Here is a 17,359-nt window from a genome sequence, read left to right as displayed (position 1 = left end):
ATGATGCAAGCAGAACTCAGGCTGCCTAAGACCTGATCCATTCCTCTCCACTGCTGCAATCAGTACAAGTTTGTCATTTTGTTTCAATGGGTGTGAAAGAGAAAGGGCTTGGTTCAGCCTCGCTTACCTCTGGGACCAGGATCCCCGAGCTCTCCTGTTGGCCCCCTGTAGCCAGGAGGCCCACGAGCACCAGGATGCCCAACGCTTCCCGTAGCCCCAGGAGGACCGGGGGGCCCAGCCGGGCCAGGCCGACCCGTCATTCCTGGAGACAAGGGCTTCCTCAGGTTAGCAGCTAACTGGGCAATTTGATCTGAAAAAGGAAAAAAAAAAAAAACAAACACCTAGATTAAAAACTGCATGTCCAACATTTTCACCCTTTGCTCAGCTAATTATCATTTACCCTCAAATGTGCTTAACTGAGGGAGCAGTTGAGAACTGGGTATCTGGCAACAAAGCAGAGCTGCACGCTTGTGCAGATCTTGCCCCCTGCCACTCCTCCACACTTGGAGCTTCTGGCAGGAAGCAACTAAACACTGCAGAATCTGTCCTGTCAGCTCATCCGTAACATTTTAATATCCACTGAGGGAGATTTTGGTCAGAAATCTCTCGGTGTTTTAAGCCATTAGTATTTTCCTGGTTCCTAAACCACTTCAAAAGATAATGAATATTCTGGGAAACAAAAAACAAATTTTCTGAAACAAGCAATGCTGAATGTAACCTCTAAAAGAAACACATTAAGTTCAAAGAAAGAAGGCCTCTTCTTGGGAGCTTGCACCTGCCTGGTGCCTGCTCCAGGGCAGCACAGTGGAGCCAGGGAGAGGCGAGCTGGAAGGAGGAGGTGGGAGCTGAAGTGTAGAACGATGCAGGCTGGGGGACACTCCTGCCCACATGTGCTGCCAGCTCTGTCAAAGATTCTTTCAGCATGCTTTGCGTGTTGCCCTGATGAATCATTTAAAAAATACTAACTTCAGAATAATGAGACAACCCAGACAAATGTTGACCCTCTGAATAATTTCTCTCCATTAAACATCAGCACATTTTTCCTAATTAAAGTAGAAAAAATAACAGATCTCAGCAGCTGTCTTATGTTTGGGATCTCCTCATCTTCAGCTAAATATGGTAATTGAAGTGAGTTTTCTCCCAGTAATACTCACCATTTATCATCTCCCCACAGAGTTCTCTTATATGTTGTTCACTGGCCTCTTTGCCCTGCAATTAACAGAAGAATGTTGCCTTATAAAAAGCACATTGTTGATAATTATCACTGCCAGAAGCTTCAGGACATGAAACTCATTTCCAGCAGCTCAATAAGAAGTGTAGGATCCTGCATGAAGATGAGTTTTTGTTCCTCCTCTTCAAAAGATGATGGCTTCAATTTAGGAGCTTTGTCACAACATTAATGGCAGAAATTAATTTTAACGTTTAAGGCCAGATACTTAATTTGAGGCTTATTTGGCCTTTCCTGAGTAATTAAACATGCTCTGGACTGAGACAGAAGCCTAACATTTGAAGTACTGGTTAGGAATTATGTATTTAAACTTCTAATTCACTTTTGCAATGACCACTGTGACTTACAGCCCCTTCCAATGGATGCAAATAACACAAAACAATACTTACAGGAGGCCCAGGTTTTCCTGTGATGCCAGGAACGCCTTGCTCCCCCTGATGGCCCATGGGCCCTGGGTGTCCTGGAATCCCTGGAACTCCAGCTGTCCCGTTGGGTCCCTGGACACCTTTGGGACCAAGTTCTCCCCTTTTTCCTGGCTGTAATAAAGAAGAAGAAGAAAATTAAACAACACAACATGAGACATGGTCCATTATTTTCTCATGGGGATTCTCATTTCTCAAATGGGGATTTCTCATGGGGATTGAAGCCTTTCTTCAAGTCTCTCTAACTGATCAGGCTGACCACGTGTGTTTAGAAGACAGTTTGTGGAGATACATCATGGAAAGGTACAGTAACCACATTTATAAACAAATGTTACTGGGCACAAGTCTGCAAGGCCTGATACATACCTCTCCTTTTTGGCCGGGGGGACCATAGGGACCCTGTTAGAAAGGAAAGGGAGATATGAAAGAACAATCCTGCAGAAAACACGCATCCAAAGTCAAATCTCCCGCTCTGCAAGATGCAGGAAGCAGTGATGATGATACACACGTGTTGGTCCCTAGCAAAGTGGCCAGGAGGCCTGATCTAGCCCTTACACGACTGGACCCGGCACCCCAACACTGACAGGCTGCCCCGGGTGGCAGCGCTGAAGGCAGCCTGGCCACTTTTCGAGATGGACAAAACCTCCCAGGGACAGAGCAGTGCCCACGGCGCCCTGCTGCTCTGAGGAGCAAAATGACAAAAAGTGCTGATGTGCCACAGCTCGGCAAAGGCCACACCGTCTGGTTACCCAGCCAGTTCCTCCTGAAGGGACCAGGGGAGCTGACACGTGCCCAGAATATTATGGCTGGAAAAATCATAAAATCATAGAATATCCCGAGTTGGAAGGGACCCACAGGGTTGGGTTGCCTTCTTTTTGCAGTCAGTGGTCTGATGATGGTGGTTGGAGCTCTTGGATGGTTAATTCTAACTGATCTTATTGGTTCTTGATCCGTGGTTCTCCAGACCCCTCTATTATTTGAGAATTCAATGCGAGGACACCTACCAGTTCTCCTTTGTCACCTGGAAGGCCGTCTGCTCCAGCAATGCCCTGAAAGGGAGATAAAAGAATTAACGCGGTGACAGCAGCGCGTGCAAGTCGGGCGTCAGTGGAGGCAACGCCAACCACGGCACTCTGCTTATTACACGGCAATTAGAGCAGATGATGAACATCGTTATGGTGACTATATGGCTTTAGAGAGGAAGTTATTTCAAGACAAACAGAGGTCAGCTTGGTCTTTGCCTTAGCAACACAACAGATCTCACAGGCACTGAAGCTGGTAAACAAAACACGCAACACTTGTTGGCAAAGCACTTGTTTTCTGCAAAAACAATGTCAGGCGTTGACATAAGCTATACATTTGATGAAAACTGTCTCAAAAGCTCATCACTGAGATGGATCCAGCTCTGGAAGCTAAGCAGCACAAAGTAAAAGATTAAATTAGTCTATTAGCCTGCCAAGCTCCGAGGCTAGGACAAATCCTCTCCATTAGTCACAGGAACAGCCCTGGTGAAAAGCTGAGCTTCCAAACTTAACTCAGGAGGAACACTGATGCGAGGAGCTTATATACAGCGTGCCTTGTGGTTACAAAATAAACAAGAGTCCAGCATTTTTATCGCTGTATTTTCTCATGTCTCCATCAGAACAGGCTACATCTCTCTTGCCAGCACCAAAAAAATAGAACAAAAAGTTTTTTATTGGTGTCTGCTCCTGAATACTTTTGTTTGAGGGAAGGAAAAGCAGGCCGTGCTCTCAAAGGCTGCACCTCAGCTATGGTTTAAATGTCTCTGTTGACTGCAGCATGAAATTCATCACAAAGATCAGCTACACTTACCTGGTTACCTTTGGGACCAGTAACACCGGTAGGGCCCTGAGAATAAGTAAAAGATGACAAATGAGCTCGAAGTGCTTTTCTCCTCACCCTTCACACATTGACTCACACAGCAAGGGGCTGGGTAGAAGACTCCTAACTGGAAAGTAGGAGGGATCAAATCTCATTCATACTTCTCAGAAATAAAGGGATCGTGAGCATCCCTGTTAGCCTTGTAGCGCACTCTGCAGTCACCAGTGTGTGCTGTAGGGCAGGTCCTCAGCCTCATCCCACCCCAGCCCAGGCAGGATCCCACTGAGGCCTGGTGCTCCTCTCCTCCCCGAGTCCTCATCCCACCAGGCCCTTCCTGAAGTGTTTTGGCAATGCACTGCTCCCCCCTGCCTAGCGTGGGTTATCCACACCGACCTTTTTCATACCATCCTCCTCTGTTTCCTAAATGAAGCTAAAATTAATTCCGTGCTTTACATCATAGTCTTTTACACCCATTTCACAAAACTAATCTTTCTTATCCATCCTGGGGCAGGAATTCTGTTTTTCTTCTGCCCTTCTGTTTTTCATCATTGTCATCTTGCTATCACAACTGAAATAGCAACTTTACAAATCTGCAAATTAAAAAGTGAGGTCCCGAATGGTGCTGGTGGGTGACTGATCTCTGCCTTCCACACTGGATGATGTGAGAAGGAAACTAAATTTACTCATGGTATGAAATGAAAGAGAACATTCATTTTATATTGAGAAAATTCATATTATGTTTTCTGGGGTTATCCTAACTTGCTGCAGCATGTTTTCCTGGGGAAAACTGTTAAAGAACTGGGGGCTTAAGAAACAATGAAGAATTACATCTTAGAGTAATTACATTTAACTTCAGAGCCAGAAATAAAGCCTAGATTTTTATTTGCTCCTGGCTCCCTTTTTTTTTACGCATAAAATTTTCTCTCACTGTGCTCGGAGCAGCTCTCCGGATAACAGGCAGCTCTGTGCAGGGGCCTCTGACCCTCTGAACACACATTTTTCACCACAGCAAAGCTATGAATTTGGGCAGGACCCCATGGCTCCACAATGACCCTCCTGTTTTACACTTCTAGGCTCACAGTCCCTCCGACTAAGGGGCTTTTTTAAACCTGCCCGGAGCCTGCACAGAAGGGTCTTTGTGAAATCCCCGTGGTGCCACAGCGATCGTTTACACAGAAACTTCACCTTAAAGCTGGAGTCAAGGCTGCTGAGGAACACACAGCTACTGTTCTCCTGCAAGCCCTGAACAAATGCCATTCACTCTGCTCTGCTGGCTTCTTTTAAATGAGAATGAATTCATTTAAATAAAAAGTTGGATTTATTCTGAGGTGTGGGGCCCAGGTGTGTTGCTGTTTAGAAAGAAATCTCTGGGCAAATTGTAATTTAAAAAAATCCAGAAACCCTAATCAAGCATCTGAAAAACAAAAACGCGTGAATCAGCTCTCCTGTGACCACGGTGAGATACTCTTTGGTGAAATAAGCACACAGAGCAGAAAAAACAATTGTCTTTTCTGGCTAGGACAGGATCCTAGAGTCTCTTTTAAGCAATCCATCCTGTCTAAAAATAGTGGGAGTTCCTGAGCTTAATTGGAAACAAGGACAGGAATATGAGGTGAGACAAGAGGGGACACATGAATTCTGTTCCCTGCCATCTTGGTCTGCCTTGGGCATTCAGCAGTTAAAGGGTGGGCTGGGATGCCCCCAATGGACCAGCCTTTTACCAAGTCTACTTGTGCTTGATGTAATGACACCAGCTACATCATGTCTGGGGCCCTGTTATGCTCTGATTTCACATCACCCACACAGGAATTAGGTACAGATATTATCTTCTCCTTACCCTGTCACCAAACTCTCCCCGAATTCCAGTTGGACCAGGAAGGCCAGGTTCCCCACTGGCACCTTTAGGACCCTGTTAGGAAAACAACAAAAAAGAGAGTTAGAGCTTAAAGTGACAGGAAACCCTGCACGTCTTGACATCCCTGAGTTCAGCAGTACCAATAAAAGGTCTGAAAGGGTTGTTTGTCTCAGTTCTCCCCTCTCCTTGATTCCCCAGGACCTAGGGACTGCTTGCATGGTTGGTACAACTTTGACTTCTGCCCCATCGTGCGTCGCAACTGGTCAACCACACTGACAAGGTGCTCCAGCCTTCTGCTGGTAACTTCACACCTGTAACCCCTGATCAAGATGCTCCCAGATGCAAGCACCATGCATCACTTCTCAGCCAGTTCACAGGGGAATGGAGAGTGGTTGTGAACACTCCTTTGGAGAGGACACGAGGGGGAAAGGAGTTCACTGAAGAAATACAGGCTGAGGGTGCCCAGGTGGAGAAGAAAGGAAGGTGTCTTCACAGAGATCAAGCTCAAACCCTTCTTATATAAAAATACTAAATATCACTGATTCCAGCAGGCAGCTTATCTGGCCGTGTTCTTTCTACTGCACATGTTATGAAGGTGGTAACCTGGTCCTGGCAAGGTTAGACATTTCTTCCCATCAGCTGTTGCCACCAAGCAATTGCCTTGCCAGATGTTTGCAGAAAGCAGCAGCCCACCAGAACGGGATGCACGGGAAATTGCCCTGGTCAGCATACCAACCTGGAAGCCTCGGACACCAGGGGCTCCTATCGGGCCTTGAAGACCAAGCGGGCCCTGCAAAGAGAAGGATAAGCTTTGGTAAGGAGCTCATTCAGGGCCAGGTATGTCAATTGTGCAGTTAAATTGGCTCACTTCTAAGAGACAGAAAGCATGCTGTGATGTACTGCAGAACACTCTTCCCCGTGGTGTTGCTGATACAGCCATTACAGTGGTGTTGGTGTGAACTGAAATTTATATTTTACTAAATAAAAATAATGCTGTTAGTAAAAATATGATTTTGTTACTAAATAAAAATGCTTGTCTATATATATGCTAATGATTAGGAACATACCATACTCCTGAATAGTACAGATCAGTGTCAGCAAAAGATGTAGGCACGACAGAGCACAGACAGTACACATTAAAGGGGTTCTGCTATCCCAATGTTGTGCTTTTGGTTGATCCAGTTCTGTAAGGAACTGCTGTAAAACGGGCTGCATGCACTTAGACATGAAAAATGACAATCGCATCCACTTGCTTGGACCATTTCACAGCCATCTCTGCAGTGTGAAGGGACACAAATCAGTTCCAAACTGGCTGCTGCAGATGGAGGATCAGTCAGCACAGCACGTCCACTGTACCCAAGAACCCAACCTTCTACTGGATTGCAGCAAAGGTGTGCCCTGTGCGAAATGGCATCGGTATTTTTTCCCTGATTGTTGGTCCTACAAATTCACACTGGTGTCTGAACACCCACTGTTTCACATAATTTTTTTTTCTGGTCATCACCAAGAGGAAGAGGAAATCCTCTTGTGATGTGTGACTCGATGTACAACCTAAACCAGTTGCCCTTATCCCTGGCTGGGTCTTGAGAACAACTGTGCTTGTAGCTGTGTACAAAAAACAGGGCTTGTCCAGAAGGAGCCCATCTGCTGGAACAGCACAGCATCATCTTCAATGAGCCAGACGACTGCTCAGGTATGTCTGTGGCTGCTTCTGTTTTCTGCTTGTAGTTTAAAGACAAACTTTAAGAATTATAGACAGAGCTCTAAGACAGTTACATTAAATTACGTCAGAAACGACTCTCTTGTACTCCTGCTTTAAAGTTGTGGTACCGGATAAAACCCGACAGCCTCTGAATAGGAAGAAACCCTTGATTTGCTGCGACAGATTCAAATTGTTCTGAGCCAGACAGTCTTAACACAACACTGGACAAATCCTGCACCTCTCTTAGAACAGCCTAGGCTTAACGACATTTCGTATAAATTAGAACTCTACCAACACAAATCAGAAATTAGAAAGAAGCATGGCTCAAATGCTATTGCATCCATGTCAGAAGCCTGCACCAACGTGATCAGCTCAATTGCATTTGTTCTTTAGCTATAACAATCCAATACCTTGTGTGGGGCTGGTAATTTTGATGAAAAATTGCCAACATAAAAGCAAACATTATTAATTGAGTTTATTTCTAAGGCTGATTTTTCCCTTTCCCTGGCCATCTAAAGAGCAACTGCTCACAAACCATAAATCATGATACTGTTCAATTTCTTTCAAGCGGCACATACCAGAAATCACGTTAGACCTGCTGTAGGCTTCTGGATTTCAAAATGAGATTAATGAATGAAAATAAAATTTAAAAAAGCCCAACAAAACCACTAGAAGGTCAGGTCCAACCACAATGGCAGCACTAGCTGGGGAATGAGAAAATAAATGGTACCCTCGAATCTTCAGTATTATGAACAAAATCAAGTTTTTATCATCCTTATATCACTTTTTTATGATCCTTGCTGTTCAGATGGGACACAACAGGCAGCCATGCAGTTATTTTCAGGTTTACATTGCAACTCCCATGGCTTTTTATTTCTTTAGCTCTGGGTTGATGCAAGGAACGCAATGAATGTGGGAACAAAATGCTCCATTGAGGACCACACTGGTTTCTAGCCCAGAAGTTTCGCAAAGCTGTCAGTTCAGAGAGTAAACACAAAAACTGCTAGAGCTGTACATGGGTTGGTTTCCTAGTGGCTCACACCTACAGGCTCTCAGCAAGATAAAGCTGCTGCAGTATTGGGGGTGGGTGATGAAATGTGTGAGCAGATTCCCACCTGAAAACTGTTTTGGCTTTGCACCGTATGTTTGAGAGCTTCGGGGTGTTTTCAAGCAGTTGTGAAAAGCTTTGCAGCTATGTGCCTTTCTGGCAAGAGAATCCCAGCAGGTCTACCAACTTTTTAACATGTTTTAAGCTCCTGTCATTCAGGGTGGCAATTTGCAGGCTTTCCAGTGCTTGCATGGGTTTTGGTTTTGCAGTACACCTCTACTGCTCCAAGGAAAGTGATACAGGAATGGGACAGATTTCATATGTTGGTGGCTACGTACGTTGAAATAGCTTAACAGTTTTGCTTCATTAGCAACTGGCATTGAGCTCAGGCTGAACTTCATTATCACTGTTTAATCAGGGATCTGCTCACTGCTCAGTCTCTCCTCACTAACTTCTTGGGCAGCTTCAGCTTTCTTTGCCAAAGGAAATTGAAGGAATTGCTTTGCATTTGCACAGGGCTGTCAGCAAGAGCAGAATCTGACCCTTTTATAGGATCGTAATTCCTCTGCTGCTGAAAGTCCCCAGGGACAATACAATTAGAGAATGTGGCTCCTTTAGTATCTGTTTGGTTTGCAAGCAGCGTTGTACTTACAGTTGCTCCTCTGGGACCCGGCAGACCTCTCTCACCAGGAATACCAACATCACCCTGTCAACCAACACCAAAGTCAGACATGTCATTTGGGAAATCCACCTTCCCCATCCCATTGAAGAGCCTCAACGTGAAATCTTGGATCCCAATTATTTCAACCCAGTAGGTCACACCACCTGCTTCGGTGGGCTTTGACCTCAGTGTAATATCTGTGCATGGAGGTGGCCAGCTGGCTGGCTTGCACCACGCGTGCTGGGAAGCTCCTTGCAAGCATAAAGCTGCCTGGGAGTGCTTATCACCATGGACCTGCATGGGTTATAAGCAGCACAGCATCTTTCTTGTTATTAAAAGCTTTCTTTCTGCAGAGCAGCAGTGTGTCAGCTCCAGCTTCACAGTTTGCTTTAGAACACTCTGCCGAGTTCATGATAAATGTAAGCGATGGGGATACGTACAGGGATGCCTGGCTCTCCAGAGGGACCTGCCTCTCCCATCTCTCCAGGACTGCCCTGCGGAGGAGAAAGCAAACACTCCATTAGGGAATAGCTTCAGAGATTCATTTCTGTCCTACCTACAGCAACAAGCTGGAAAACGGAGAAGTTAAAATGTGAGTCAGGAAACAAGAAAAGCTTTAAGATTTTACAGTTTCAGGACAAGAAGAGAAAATTAAACAATGGGCATTTAAAGAATAGGTGACCAGTATGTCCTGTCCTTGGACCAGTGACCAGGGAGGGCTGTGAGCTCCAGGACAGTGCAACCATACCCCATCTCAGGCTGATGTGGTCCAGTGAGACAGGGATGCTCTTTTGGAGCCATGTTTAGGGTGGCCCATTTAAGTCATTGCTGTGTCACCTTTATGCAAGGTTCCTGGTATTCCTGTGGGCACTGACCCCCCTTTCTGTGACAGGCTAACGGCTTCCCCACCAGAACCCATCATTAGAGACATTCACTTACTGGTTCACCCTTTGAGCCTTTAATACCTGCTCTTCCAGGCAGCCCCTGAAAGAAAAAAATGAAAGAAAAAAATAAAAAAGCAGTGTCAGAAGAAGTAAAGTTATTAAATTTGTTATTCTGGTCCGACTTGACACACAAGAAGCAATGTTTGCTTGAAGCAATGGAAGATTTACATTTCTGCAGCTTTCACCATGAAAATGATGCCTTCAATTTTCGTCTTGTTCACTGTCCTAGCTGCTCTACATACACTGCTCCTTGACAATCAGAGCAAAGAGGAGGAATATACAAATAAAACAACAGCAATAATATTCTCCACAGTGGAAACCTCCCTGGAGGGGTGTTCAAAATATTCTGTAAGACAGGAAGAAAGGAATACTTTACCTCTGTTTAAATAGTTGAAAGATAAGAGACATTAAATATTTTGCCAATAAGCACTAGTAAGTCAGGAGCAGAGCTCAGCATACTCTTGAATCATGGTCACTTGTGCCCCAGATTTTATCTCCCTGCATAAGGATGCACATCACTGGGACGGGAAAGAGAAAATCCCATTCAGACTTAGATTTTAAATTGGCCCAGAGTGGCCAGAAGCCAGGGTATTACTACATTACTATTTGATGCTACTTCAGATTTTTCCATTCTGTCTTGTACACTGCTCTCCATCCGTATGGTGGGGAATGCACATTTCCTCTTGGTTTAAAAGGGGCCCTTTGAAAAGATGACCACTGAGGTGCCATACTCACAGGAAGTCCGTTTGGCCCCTTCTCTCCAGGAGCACCCATGCGAGCTGCATCACCCTGTGGATATCGAGAGGTTAGGAGGGACCCTCTGCTACTGGAAAGTGGTCTGACACAGGCAGGGGACAGATTCCTATAGAGACATTTGTAATCTTCTCCCTCCCTGTAAGTGCAGGACCTGTTGTGTCTACAGGAGGTGGACACCCACTGGACACAAAGGCTGTTGGGTGCTCAGAGCTCCCAGGTGTTTCCCAAGTCCCCTCGCAGCTCCCAGCCTCAATAATCCCAGAACTTTCATTCCTCTGCAGCACATGGTGCACATTCCTGTGGGATCGCTGTTCAAAAACCAGGCAACTAGTACCTGACAGCACTTTGTCTACAGGCAATTAAAATAAACAGATGCCTCTGCAGACAGCTCTGAAAGGCATCTCTGAAGGCCCAAAGTCAGCCAATGGGAACCATGAAGTATAGGGGCAAAACTGAGTTTAGATCATATGTTCGTGGCCCATATGTGCATCTTCTTTCTGTAGGGAATTTCCGTGGGATTAATTAATGTAAGCAACTTCACTCTTCTTCACTAGTTACACTGTTGGAAAACTCTCTAGAAGCAAAAGCTTTCCAGCAGTGCTTTTTCTTGACAAGCATCAGAAGCTTTTCAACTCACATGGGACATTAACAGAAACCTTTCCTGCACAGTGTGTAAGTAGGATTTTACAAACCTTCTCACCATCGAGTCCAGGAGCTCCATCCCGTCCATCCTTGCCAGGTATGCCCTGCAACCATACACGACGCAGGTTAAGGTTACAAGGCAGATACTGGTTTGCAAAACATGTTCACTAAAAAGAAGCTTTTGGCACTGGGCCCACCTCCAATTGTACTGGGAAATGGGGAAATTTTTCATTAAGAGCAGTGCAACTAGAGCTCATTCCAGTCAGGATTATTCTGAAGGTTACACAGACCCACGGAGCAGAACCTTGATAACAAAGAGTTTATGATGCAAGATTTTTCCTATCATGTTTTATCTTGAAATCTGCAAGCAAGACGGGGAGACTTACATCCTGCTTAATTGACTTACAGGTTCTCCTATGAGTCCACGTGCCCCTGGGTTTCCTTTTGGTCCAGGTCTACCCTAGAAATCAACAATAAAGCTTGTGTTATCCAGGACACAACCCTTAAGAACAATCAGTAGACGAAAATAATATTCAAACTCCTCAGGGACATTTCATTCACTTTTCACAGTCCCCTGTCCTGTTCATATAAGTACAGTGATTCCTTCAGCACACACCAGAAAACTGAGCCCTGGTGGGGCTGCGGCACCTGGGAAAATTCTTGATTGTTTCTAGTGATGGGGATATAAGATCTGATCTCTGTGCTCAGGGCTGTAAGAAGCACTTAGGCATCTTACTGCTTAGACATCTTTAGTAAGACTTAAATATCTCATTTCTGTGAGGAATACTTTCATCTCTTCTACCCAGGCTGTGTTTGAGAGGAAATATCTATGATTAAATATCAGCCAACTAAAAGAATAAATTAAAGCATCTTCTTTTTTGAAGAAAAATAACAATTCATTTTACAACTATAATATATGTAGGAATATTATTACCACTATTTAATTTTTCATATTCAAAGTGCCCCCAGTACTTTAGAAGGATACATAAGAAAAATTAGTCCCTGTTCACAGACAGAATTAGATAAAACATCAGAAAACACAAAACACTGAGCACAAAACAATCTCTTAGCTACGACTCCAGTTAGCCCCTGCCAACATCATCTCCCTGCACCAGCTTCTTAGCCAATAACAAGTTTTCAAATTTTATCGTGCTTTAAGAACAGACACTGCAAAGTGCTAAAAAAAAAAACAACAAAATAAGGGGGACAAGTCATAAGGAAGTGCCAGACAGACTGCTTTGAATGCCACATCCAACACTGCAGCAGACGGATGTTTTACTGCACTTACAGTGTCACCTTTGGGTCCTCTGAATCCTTGAGGTCCTTTGTTTCCTTGGTCTCCCTAGGACAAAAGGGGAAAAGCCATCAAGCATCTTCATCGCAGCGACAAAGACAAATGTTTCAAGAGTGTACATGATGAAGTTTTTTGTGCTGTTTGCTGGCATAAGCAGAAGAGTGATTGAACACATTCCCCTAGGAGCTCGGCTACACTTTCTCAGTTTCACTCTGTAATTCCTGACACTCGGATGAATTGCAGCAACGGCCTTGCAAGCAATCCCTCAGGGCAGAGACCATCTTCCCCTTCATTTACTGAAGCATTTTCTTTTACCAAAAACAGGACAGAAGAAAAACTTTCACGTTTGCTGTCTAGATTCTGCCTGTTGTAATTAAATGTTCAATGGACAGTAAGCTCCTCATTTTCTTTCAGTTCAGATGAATTTCCTCCATAATTGCCAAGACTAGGGAACGGTCCTCAGGGGGTGGTACTGCCTTTGGGTCAATACAGATTGCAGCGTTGGCTGCTATAAATAGGTGAAGGTGACTGGTGTGAAGTGGATGTCACATTATCCGTGCTGAAGAAAAACTAGGTGGCAGGCCAGTGGGAAATGTTCTTAGGCCATAATTCTGGAGCTGCAGCCAGTATTTGGGCACTCAAAGGAGGGTACTGGGGTCTAACCCGGTTGTATTCTCTTGTGCTTCCTCCCAGAACTTTGCAAAAGGATGAGGACTGCACATTTAATACACAACTGACTAATTCTGGCTGTGGCAAAAGTTCTTGTGAGCTGTGGGTACCTAGGCATGGACCAGGCCCAAAGGGGGTAAACTCAGGATAATGCTTACTGATTCTTCCTCACTACTCTTCTGCAGCTGTTGATGCTCAGGGAAGAACAGAGAGCAATGGAAATGTGGTGAACTTATTCTAGCAGAATCAGCATGGGGAGAAGTGGAAAGACACCATGAAATCTGGCCACAGCTTTAACTGGGGGGAGGGAAATGTGACAGCAATAATTTGATGGAATTGGTATATATCCTTCCTGTTCATTGGCAGCGAAGGGTGTAGTGCAGGAAGGATCAACTTTAGGCTTTGGTTGTGGAAGGTGGGGCTGTAAAGCAGATACATACAGCTTTCCCTGGAGGTCCTGGGATTCCAGGTGGCCCTCTGAATCCAATGTCACCCTGCAAAGAATAATACATCACTGTAAGGCTGGTGTTGGCAGAGGGTAAAGTAACAGTATCCCTACCTTATACCACAGTCTAAGAAAACACACAAAACCCTGGAAAGATGGCCCATATTTCTTGATAGTTTGTAATACAGTCCTGCAAAAAGATCCCCCTCTGAACAAGCAGGTTTTTACTCTGGATCTCCCCACCATTATGTCTGCAATACACTGATCTCATTCACAGGCTTGATATCTCGCTAACATACTTGTTCCTAAATAAATGCACGACTTTATCAAACTCAAAACCATTCAGTCTCTAGGCCAATGGTCAAGGGAACCTGGCAAACGTCCAGAACCATAATGAGACAGAGATTGACCCTGTTCTCACTGATGACGCTTTCCATATCCTGAAAATCTTTGTACATCAGTTCTTTGGCTTTTGGTTGTAAAGAGACAAAACAAAAAGTGAAACATTCATGATATATTTCTCTTTTTTTTTTTTTTGCAAGATTCTTTAGCACTGTCAGCCCTGCAAGGACAGAATGTTGTCCTTATCTGAATGTTTAAATCAACAGTGGGCTTGACCCTGTCAGTTCCTCAGGTGTGTAGACTCATCCTGCCTTTGGATGGTTGTTCTGTTTAGTGGGTATGTAGGAAAGAGACTGAACTTTGCATCTCTACAAGTTCCCCAATGCTCTTCATTCAGGACAAATGGACACCTGCCATCTGGACAGGACAAATTGGTGGTGGAGGGAGAGAAATAAGAAGAAAGTTTTTCTTACCCTGTCACCAGCTGGACCCATTGGGCCAGGGAGGCCTCTTAGTCCTCTTGGGCCCTAATTAAGAAAACAAATCAGTTAAAACATAATCACTGTTAAAACACAAAATGGTGGAACAGAATGATACAGCTACTCATCAACACACAAAACCTTAAGACACATGGAGGTGTAGCAGAAAGTTCAGCTTTCCCTCTTCACTGATGATCTTGGAGCAAGTGACACTGGAGATAATCCACGTGGACATGCTTTCAGCATGCCTGCTCTCTCCAGCCCACTTGCCAGGCTGTCAAGCCAACCCAGAGCTCAGCCTCAGACCCAACCAAAAGTGTCCAGGGCTCTACCAGAGTACCAAGACATTGGCTATTGTTCAGGTGTTTCATCTGAGGTGAGGTGCCAAAAGCAAGACCTGAATTAAAGCTCAGCGAATCTACTATGATTTTACTCTTTCATCAGCAACAAATTTCACGCCTGTTCTAATGGAGAGGCAAGAGGTGTTTGTGCAATGCAAAATGATCGATGGCAGCATTTAATTTCATAGCAAAAAGGTCATGGGAACCAGTCTTAAAATAGGTGTTACCTGTAGGCCAACACTGCCAGGAATGCCTGGAGGACCTGGAGGGCCAGGGTTGCCCTGTGAGAGAAAAATTAATTAGACAAGAAGAGAAACAGCATCAGCCTGCCAACCTGAAGCCAGGTTCCTTCTCATTTTATTCCTTCTTGAGCTCCCTCCCACCCAGATTTCTGCTTCAGTTTTTTCTTCTACATGATATGCAATTTCTTCTACGTGCAAGAACACTGGATCAGTCAGGAATTTACCCGAGTGATTAATGCAGGGCTTTTTCCTGAGCTGACACCACTGCATATGAAACAATAGGAGTTAACTTGTTGAACTGATCTTAACATTATTATTAATGGGAATGTTCTTGAAGTATTAGCACACAGACATACATGCAGAGCAATGGAAGCAAGTACATTTTAGTCACAGCTTCCCTTCCCAGTTCAGCCAATTGCCTTACATTTCCCTGTCTTCTGAAGAAACCATTTGGTACGGTGCTTTTAAAGAGAAAAGTCCCCCCACCCCTTAGACTGAAGTTTACCTTCTCTCCTTCTTTTCCTATTTCACCAGGTTCTCCTTTGTGACCAGTGTGTCCCTAGAAATAAGAGCTCAGATTATCCACATGCCAGTACAGTCTTGTCTCAAAATTTAGATTTTGTTAGATAACTGCAAGACCTAAACCCACATAACAAAAAGGACTAGGAAAATAATCTATATATGTGCTGTATATATGTGAATCAAGGTCAATTCTAGCCATGCACCATTCCTGTTCATCCCTTTAAATATAAGTGTGTCAGAATTTATCTTGTTTCAGAAAATACCCAGATTTGGTTTTCAAGAGTGCAATGCCTTGAGAATAGGGTCAGGTCTCTGGATGCAATTCTCTATTACAGGTCAGCCTCCAGAACCCAGTTTCTATCACTTTTGAAAATGGGGCCGCAACATTTCTGAAAATCGTGTTCTGCATCTTTAGCCTCTCTTTTTGTTAAAGTCATCTTTAATGTTGGCATCATCAGGCTTGCAATGAAATCCATGTCCCACTGAAATCTTTTATACAAGCCCAGATTCAATTTGCTTCTTGGCTCCCTTCCTATTGTTGTTGGGAGAGACCCAGACTAATTTCAGCCACAGTAGATGTTATTCCTCACTGTGCAGGAGGTCCTGTGCATCATTTGCATCATAATTGGAGAGTTTCACAGGTTTTTTTCCATTTCATAAGCTATGAATTTTGAATAGTTATACTCTAAACGTTGTGTGCTTCTAATGAAATCAATGACTCAACGAAGAGGCCAAACAGACATTCAAAAGCTCAGTTCACGGGGAATTGAGATTAAGTCCCAGGTGTTCCAACTTCTGCTAAAACCCGATAAAAAACCCTAGTAACTACTACTTCAGCTGGAGTGTATCTGCTGTACAGAATTCATAGGAATCATGGCACGGGGTAAGAGAAGGAGAGGTTTAAGTGCTGAGTGAGGTTTCCTGAGGGCTAGAATTTACGTACCAGAATATAACAACAGAAAGCTGACTGGTGCTACACTAGGTATAAAATGACAACTAAGTTTTACTTAATCACATAAGTTATATCTTGCTACAGTAAATTTAATTTTTAGGAATGAATGTCAATAGTCCAAATCGGTAGTCATAACCCACATCTAACAAAGGCTTGTGGTCCTGCAGTGGATAGAGCCACAAAACAACTCATCCTGTAAGCACATGCAGGTACTTCGAGGATATAAAGCCTCTCGCTGAAGGGAGAGCACTCACAAACTTGTTGGGCCTTGGCACTTCACAGGATTTATTTTGGTGGCAGAGCAGCTATTGTTATGAGTGAGGGAACAGCATGAAAAGAGGACAGGATCAAGTTTCACACTTGGCTACTTTAGGGGTTTCCTTCTTTGACACCATAAAACCAAGCAAATGCGTGGCTGGTTTGGAGACGTGTGGAGTCTACAGGAGACATGTACAGCATGTAAAATAATTTTATCCCAGGGGATATTTGGTAATATAATATAATTTTATCCCATTTATTTTGGGAGGTAGACCCTTGTATCTGCAGATGGCATTTTTCTTACCTTGAACCCTGGCATTCCTGGAGGACCTGGAGGACCCGGTGGGCACAGAGCTGGGCACTGCAAGAAACAGAAGCAATCTGGTTTGTCAAATACACACAGTGCATCCATGGAAGCTGGTTTTGTTATTAAGGAGAAGGGAGAAGGCCATGTCTGGAAACAAACATTGGTGGGTTTTGGCTCTAAATCCACATTCATAGCATAACATTCACTGGCATTTCCCTATGGTAAGGGGATCCTAAACAGGTCCTCAGGCCCCTCGTAACCCACAAAATCATGATTTATGCTTGGTCAGCTTCCCTTTGAGCACGCTTGCATGGACTGTGAGAAATTCTGAAGGCTGACGGTTGTCCACAGGCCAAGAATTCCCCGGTAAAGCTGGGTGGGTACCTTGCAAATCATCAGGAACATATT

The 17,359-nt window shown here is 44.3% G+C and overlaps 1 protein-coding gene across 1 annotated transcript in view; it reads right to left on the bottom strand.

Annotated features, from left to right (window-relative positions):
* COL9A3 (collagen type IX alpha 3 chain) overlaps window positions 1-17,359 on the bottom strand; it is a 35,941-nt gene that overhangs the window by 3,365 nt on the left and 15,217 nt on the right. The window contains exons 11-30 of the mRNA XM_005029010.6: window positions 16,949-17,005; window positions 15,418-15,471; window positions 14,898-14,951; window positions 14,324-14,377; window positions 13,504-13,557; window positions 12,389-12,442; window positions 11,507-11,560; window positions 11,151-11,204; window positions 10,438-10,491; window positions 9,698-9,742; window positions 9,199-9,252; window positions 8,750-8,803; window positions 6,084-6,137; window positions 5,330-5,401; window positions 3,484-3,519; window positions 2,655-2,699; window positions 2,017-2,049; window positions 1,618-1,764; window positions 1,155-1,209; window positions 128-310 (exon numbers count right to left, since the gene is read on the bottom strand). Coding sequence (XP_005029067.3) covers window positions 128-310; window positions 1,155-1,209; window positions 1,618-1,764; window positions 2,017-2,049; window positions 2,655-2,699; window positions 3,484-3,519; window positions 5,330-5,401; window positions 6,084-6,137; window positions 8,750-8,803; window positions 9,199-9,252; window positions 9,698-9,742; window positions 10,438-10,491; window positions 11,151-11,204; window positions 11,507-11,560; window positions 12,389-12,442; window positions 13,504-13,557; window positions 14,324-14,377; window positions 14,898-14,951; window positions 15,418-15,471; window positions 16,949-17,005 — 1,267 coding nt within the window. The remainder of the gene's footprint in view (window positions 1-127; window positions 311-1,154; window positions 1,210-1,617; window positions 1,765-2,016; window positions 2,050-2,654; window positions 2,700-3,483; window positions 3,520-5,329; window positions 5,402-6,083; window positions 6,138-8,749; window positions 8,804-9,198; window positions 9,253-9,697; window positions 9,743-10,437; window positions 10,492-11,150; window positions 11,205-11,506; window positions 11,561-12,388; window positions 12,443-13,503; window positions 13,558-14,323; window positions 14,378-14,897; window positions 14,952-15,417; window positions 15,472-16,948; window positions 17,006-17,359) is intronic.

This window comes from Anas platyrhynchos, chromosome 21 (genome assembly GCF_047663525.1).
Source record: "Anas platyrhynchos isolate ZD024472 breed Pekin duck chromosome 21, IASCAAS_PekinDuck_T2T, whole genome shotgun sequence".
Taxonomy (NCBI): domain Eukaryota; kingdom Metazoa; phylum Chordata; class Aves; order Anseriformes; family Anatidae; genus Anas; species Anas platyrhynchos.
This window is presented reverse-complemented; position numbering and strand designations above follow the sequence as displayed.